The 7,207-nt window shown below is 38.4% G+C and overlaps 1 protein-coding gene across 1 annotated transcript; it reads right to left on the reverse strand.

The window, feature by feature from the left end:
• Positions 1-899: 899 nt before the first annotated feature.
• LOC131801874 (uncharacterized) lies at positions 900-2,637 on the reverse strand. The gene is made up of 2 exons (XM_059120983.1): positions 2,198-2,637; positions 900-2,113 (listed from the first exon to the last, which is right to left on the reverse strand). Exons 1-2 carry the CDS (start codon positions 2,596-2,598, stop codon positions 979-981), a joined length of 1,536 nt encoding a protein of 511 aa, XP_058976966.1. The 5' UTR covers positions 2,599-2,637; the 3' UTR covers positions 900-978.
• Between the last annotated feature and the right edge of the window lie 4,570 nt (positions 2,638-7,207).

Below are 7,207 nucleotides of genomic sequence, written 5' to 3' on the forward strand. Positions count from 1 at the left end.
AAATTTGAAACATCCCATTTTCAATACCAAAAGTCCTGCAGACATAATAAATGTTTAAGTAAAATTTTATCAAGCTACTTCATTTCGTTCGGAAGCTAAAGTGATTTCCACAGACGGACAGACGGACGGACATTGTTAAATCGACATAGACTAGTGGGGACTAAAATGTATATTTCGAGGTGTTACAAACGGAATGACAAACTTAATATACCCTCCATACTATGATGGAGGGTATAAAAATTGGCCTACTCCTTTGGTATCGTCCAGGGTCAACATTTAAATAATCAAAATGCAAGTGAAACTTTATTTTGATAAATGGACATTGCCGAAGGTTATACATGTGTCGGCAAATTGGCTGAAGGTATATATCTGCCAAAACACCGGCTAAATTTTTTCACTTGTTGTTATGGATCCTGGCTGCAACTAGTTAACATCAGTAATCAATTTTAAAATTTTGACACATGTAGCAATATTTTGAATGAAGTGTCCGCAGTGAATCGGCGTCACAAATTTATTCCTACCCCTTGTGTACACTCAACACAATATCGATTATTCATGTTGCTCTCTCTCCCTAATCCTACAAACATATGAACAAATATATGAAATATATATTTTTAATTTTATATTGCAATAACGGTTCTTAATTAATTTTTGTTTGTGTACGTGATTTTGTAAAATGTTATTTTTGGATTATGAAAAATAGTTTTTATTTGTATGCATGTATTTTAATTATTCTCTCATTTATATGCTATGTATATTTATATTTGGGTTTTTATTTTTTTTTCTAAAGCTTTCAATCTTTGCCAAAATTTATTGCCTGGCCATTTCAATGTAATTTGGGGATAACCAAAAATTAATAACAAAAAATAAAACAAAAACTTACCATTTTCTAAGTGGAATCAAGGCAATAAGTCGTCGAAACTTAAAACAACAAAACAGTTGGGATTATTTTAATTTAAATAAGGGATTCCCCGGCAATTATTTGACAAACAAATCCTTGAGCGTGGAGCAAAGCGATGCATCACAGGTATCTTTGGTGTCATCCTCATCGGCCTTGCCAAACCAATTGAGGGTGGAGCGCACCGCATTAGCAGCCTGTGCCTGGGTGCGACTTCGCCTCGAGGAACCATAATCTTTGGGAACTGCACCGCCTTTGTTCGTCTTGCTGCCGCTGGAAGTGGCAGCTGTGCTGCTACTGCTGCCACTACTTCCCGATGGCCCTGAAGCTGAGTTTTTACGCAAGAATCCTTCTATGGCCGAACCAATTACCGTGGCATCAACAATTGTTCCCTTCGTATGATCTGTCCAACTTTTCTGTTTGCTTCGTGGCTTTAGCTTGGGTTTACTCTCGCGCAACACATCTTTGGCTTGTAGCTTTTCTAGGACATCTTTTGACAGAGCCATGGCGGTGCTTTTACTGCGTATGCTCTTTTTGCGAGCCATGGGCTCATGGCGATTTGCAAACCAACCCGACAAAGCTGCCGAACTATTATCCTGAGCATCACTGACCAATTGCTTAGCATTATTGAGTATCGAGACATCGAAACTATTGGACCTAGTCGAGCGGCCAGCATTGGGGTCCAATAGATTGGAACTACTGTGTGAGGGTGCCTGCAGTGTGGTCTTGGTTTTTGTTGCTGATGCCGAGGGTGGTGGTGTGGGTTTGTCTTCACATTTATGTATTTCAATGGCCGACGAAGTGAGATTGCTAAAAATCGAACCAATATCTGTGCGTCCACCTAAAAATCCTGAACTTTTCTTTCGCCTGGTCGAGGAACGATTGCTGGTTGGCTGGGTGATGCAGGGTGACATAACGGCGGGATGTTCGGAGGGTCTGCGATAGCTTGGTGTTGGTGATGGTGTGGGCTGAGCTGAAACGCATTCAGAATAGCGACGATTAGTGTAACGCTGTGGCGTTGTACCACCCACCTCATTTAGGGTTTCCACTTCGCACACTTTTTCACTGCTTGTGGTCCAAAGTTTCATGCGTGCCTTACGCGACTGTACGATGTCGTCCATAATGTCCAATTGCAGATTATGTATGCTGCCGATCGGATCGGTGGATGGTGGTCCAGTGGAGGTGTTGCTCTCCCGGCGAGAACCTATTAAACGACTGGTGAGATGGAAAAAAGGTTGAGATATTAAAAATTGGCATTAATGCCCATAATAAACCAACCAACCCCCTTCCCCAACTCACTTGTTTGGTAAGGCTGCAACGGATTCGCGACGTGCCCGGCCAAATATGGTTGGTGGGACTTTGGAAATGGTGACCACAGAATGACGCCTTCCAGAGGGTGCTGGAGCCTGTGAAAGGGTTGCAAGGAATGCGGCTTCCTTGGGCGATGGTCCAGATCCTTCGCCGCCCCGCTCCGACAGACGTCTGACCTGACTTGCTGTAATACCCTCGGTAACCTGCTGCGAGGGTAGCGAATGTTTGCGACTTTCTCTGGGATCTCGCCATGGTGATAACAAATAGGGATTAACAGGTGAATCAATGTCGAGACTGGCTTTATTCGAGGGTGTTTCAGAGCTTTCTTGATCATCTTCTTCGACAATTTGCGACTCATCGACAACAATCATGGGTTCCTGTTTGGCCATCGACCCAAAACGGGATATAGACGAGCGACGAAATCGAAAAGTATCTGGAAAGAAACAATGTGATGGGGGATTAAAAAGGGGTGGCAGATGTATACCATCAGCCTATGATTATTGTACGTCCTTTAAGTGAAAAATACCAAATGATGGCTACGATATTATTCTCTTCAAATTTATTATGAGACAGAAAGATTTATGACTAGGTGCGCATTTCGGCCTAAAATGGAAATATAGCATTGTAGGTTATATTCCAATTATTTTTAAAATATTGAAACTGTGTGGATATGAGGGTTGATTAGGAAATTGGGAGCGGTATCTTCTTAAGGATGAAAATTTTAATGGGAAGCTTGGGAGCCAAATTTCTAAAAATTACTTGATCGGAATTACAATGGTGAATTTCGAAAATTTTGATGATTTGAAAATGTCATGAACAACACGGTTCTGAAAATTATCATAATGAAATTTAAACACTATTCGTAGATTTAAAAAATCGCGTTCTTCATCATATTTTTCATATTTACTTTGGCACAAAAAAAAAAACCGGAATTATAAGAAGCAAGGAAATAAAACAATAATCCACATCAGACTGCTGTCATTTTTAAGCCACTCGTCCGGCAGCTGTCAAAATTATACCAGTGACAGCTCATTATATTGTTTACAAGCGTACAAAAGCATTTTGGTGACATTTTTCCAGTAAAAAGTTTTCGTGATGGAATTCAAACGTGATAGTGTGATTTTTTTATATTTGTCTGGGAAACCATAAGTGACTATCGTTAGAGCACTCCAGCATTGAAATGTGAATAAATCTCTTGTGTCTCTAACCATCGCTCGTTACCGTGATACTGGTAGCGTAGGCCGACGTCATGCAAGTGGATGGAATAAAACATCAACATCAGCAGAAATGGTTCGAAAAGTAAAGAAGCGACTTGATCGAAACCCGCGTCGCAGTGGCCGAAAAATGGCTCGTGAGCTGAACATATCGCAATATTCCATTCGGCAAATATTGAAGAATGAGCTCGGGGTAAAGCCATAGAAAATCCAAAAAGTGCAAGAACTTTTACCGCAACAAAGAGAAAATAGACTCAAAAGAGCTAAAGAGTTGCTTCGCTTGGCCGAAAATGGTGAACTGCCGAATTTGGTTTTCTCCGATAAGAAAATATTCGTTGTCCGGCAGTTTGTAAACAAACAAAATGTTCGTATTTACTTGCCAAAGAGGTCAGCTGAAAATGAAAAAAAAAAAAAAAAATGTGCACCTTCGGTTGGCTACCAAGACTCAAGCGCCGGCCATGGTGATAGTGTGGGCCGCCATAACAACCGATGGTCGCTCTCCGCTCGTATTTATCGACCGTGGCATCAGAATAAATGCCGAATATTATCGCGAAAATCTTCTGGTGGGTGTATTAAAACCTTTGACCAACAGGACAGGCACAGCACCATCGCACTCAGCAGGCGCCACCCAAGAATAGGTACAAAATGAGGTTCCTCGCTTCATTTCCAGCGCACAATGGCCACCAAAATCTCCGAATACCAATCCGTTGTACTATTGTGTTTGGAGTATTTTGGAAAGAGAGGTTGGCACTAAAAATATCAAAGTGTCGATCACCTTAAGCAAGCGTTTCGCCGGAAATGGGCCAAAATACCGCAGAGCAACATTCGGGCAGCGTGTGACGGTTTCATTGGCCGTTTAAAGGCCATAATTCATGACAAAGGTGACAAATTCGAACAAATCTTAACTTATTCAAAAATTTGATGCTATTTCCGACATTTTTTGCTTCTATTCAATAAATTTAAAAATATATATATAAAAATTATGGCGTTTGAATTTGTTACAGTTTTTTATCTTACCCTGTACATGCACTGCATCCAAATCTAAACTGAACAAGTATTTGTGAGCTACATGGGATATGTGGTACCTAATATCATTGTTACGAATATCGGATACTTGAATACCAAATGGGATGAATATCCAAAATAACTGAACCTATTTTCACAAAATTTGAATTTTTTGCTCGTGGGCTGAATTTGATCGGATGTGCCGAAATCGTTTCCATTTGGGCGAACGTAGCCCATATTGTGCCTCATCGAAATAACGCGTTTAAACTCTAGGTTTCGTTGGACCAAATCCGTTTCAGGTCATTTGGATTCGAAGTAGAGGTGTCCGTCCGTTTGTCTAGCTGGCTGGTGCTCACGATAACTCTCGAAGTGATTATCCATTTTAGTTCACACTTGGTACATCGCCATACTATTGTCAAAGAGTTCGGAGATGGACAATATCGGTCTACTCTTTCTGGTACCTCCCACATAAAAGTTCAGATTTTTTACAGAATATGATCGTATAAAACAAGTAAGGAACATCCAATTTGCTGCAAACTTTTCAAATCCCAATATTTGTATTAGTGCTATGTCAGGCGCAAAAATGGACAATATCGGCGCAGTTCATCATGTACCTCCCCCACAAAGGGTCAACATTTTCAATAATTACCATCTGACTGTCTTCAAGTTTCGAATATTCCAATATTTTTAATAACTCAAGTTCTGGTGTGGAAATGATAGATATCGGTCTACCCCTTCTGGTACTTCCCCCAAAAGGGTCAACATTTTAACTACTTATATATATTATAACTTGCGAAATAAGTCAGTGACTCTATTCAAATTGTATACATCTAAATATTTCTATTAACCAGATAGCTGATTTGAATATGGAATTTATTGCCTCATTCCTTTTCGTACTTACCCCGCAAGAGGTTAAACTTATTATTAACAATTATCCCCAAAAAATGGAATGGAAGGGTCTTACTTCGCAAGAATAATTTTTGCAGATATAGTGTTTGCTTCCATAACGTTTCAATTATACTTTATGGGAATGCTTACTTTCCATTTCAGTTGAAGCAATAAATCTGAATATTTACAATTTTACAAATTAATATAATTAAATCATACACTAAATGATGGGAATGAAAATATTTCAATAATTGTTCGTTTATACCAAATCGCATTCCCTTTCAGTTTACTTTCTCTAGAATTATTACAAAATAACCACATATACCCACAATACACAATATGTGGTTCAATATTCGGGATGCAAGCAAGCTAGCAATCATTTGATATCCTTTTATAAATCTCACTTTACTCTCTTCACTGCAAATCGTCGGATAAACGACTAACATTCATAGAGAATATACAAACATGCATCTACAGTTATGTATGGAACAACATCAATATATCAAATCAATCATATTTGGGTTAAAAAAAAAGTTATTTCAATAACAATCGACGTGTATGGATACTTCAATTTTTTGAACACAAAGGATTTTCGCAAAGGGAAAAAGGGATATTTATGAAGAGGATTTTTGGAGAAATGAATTTATATCAAAAGGAGTAAATGTAAAATTGATGGTTGAATTCTATCAATATTTTGTGGAGAAATATTGAAAATAAATTAAATATTTTTGGAATATTTTGTTTAGTTTTTAATTGATTTCATACAAGTATATAAAAATATGTTACAATTTAATCGGTATGGGGTGTATACATTTTTATTTATTGCTGTGCAACTACGACTTACAATTAAGTCGTTATTATACCCTACACAACATAGTGGCAAAGGTGTTATGTCTTTGTGCATTTGTTCGTAACATGAAGAAGGAGGCGAGATAGACACATAATTACTTTTGAGCATCTTCATAGAATCAATTTCTGTGTCGATTTATGCATGTCTCTCCGTGTATTTTTGTAAACAAAATGCAGGTCGCATTTATGATTCGATTGATATAAAATTTTCCACAAATTATTTTCTTGGCCCAAATACGAACCCTATTGAAATTGGTGAGGACCGGTTCAAATTTATTTAAAGCTCCCATATATCTTCAGCCGATTTCGGTAAAGATATAGCTATAGCTATATATTTCTTCCGATTTTGTGTTTTAGTCCCCCACATTCGTAATATGCACCCTACAAGAATGATATTTGGTATCAGATTTGGTATATCAGGTACAGCTGAGAAATGAGTGCCTAATTTTTTTACGATCGGTTTAGATTTGAGCACTTCTCCCATATATATCTTTTTCCTATTTTAGGTTTTTTTGTGCATCAAATGGCTAATATCAACCCAAATGGACTGAATTTTAGCACTTCCGACTGAATTCGTACTAAAAACAAGTACTTCAAATTTTGGTAAAAATCGATTCAGTCAAACGCCACAATTTTTACATTTTTTAAAATTTTATTGAATGAAAGCAAAACATATCGGAAATAGCATCAAATTTTGGAATAAGTTTTAGATTTGTTCGAATTGGTCACCTTTGGCACGAATAATGGCCTTCAAACGGCCAATAAAACCATCACACGCTGCCCGAATGTTGCTCTGCGGTATTTTGGTCCATTCCCGGCGAAGCGCTTGCTTGAGGTGATCGACACTTTGGTATTTTTTAGTGCCAACCTTGCTTTCCAAAATACTCCAGACACAATAGTCCAACGGATTGTTATCCGGAGATTTTGATGGCCAATGTGCGCTGGAAATGAAGCGAGGAATCTCATTTTGTGCACTGGAAATGAAGCGAGGAACCTCATTTTATAACCATTCTTAAGTAGCCCGTGCTGAATGCGATGGTGC

Source organism: Musca domestica, unplaced genomic scaffold, assembly GCF_030504385.1.
Source record: "Musca domestica strain aabys unplaced genomic scaffold, Musca_domestica.polishedcontigs.V.1.1 18, whole genome shotgun sequence".
In the NCBI taxonomy this organism is placed as follows: Eukaryota; Metazoa; Arthropoda; class Insecta; order Diptera; family Muscidae; genus Musca; species Musca domestica.

Excerpts from the sequence above, each read along its gene's own strand:
- LOC131801874 (XM_059120983.1), bottom strand. The coding sequence starts at position 2,598 with ATGGCCAAACAGGAACCCATGATTGTTGTCGATGAGTCGCAAATTGTC. Across the intron at positions 2,114-2,197 it reads GTTGCAGCCTTACCAAACAA|TCGTTTAATAGGTTCTCGCC; the intron begins GTGAGTTGGGGA and ends CCATCTCACCAG.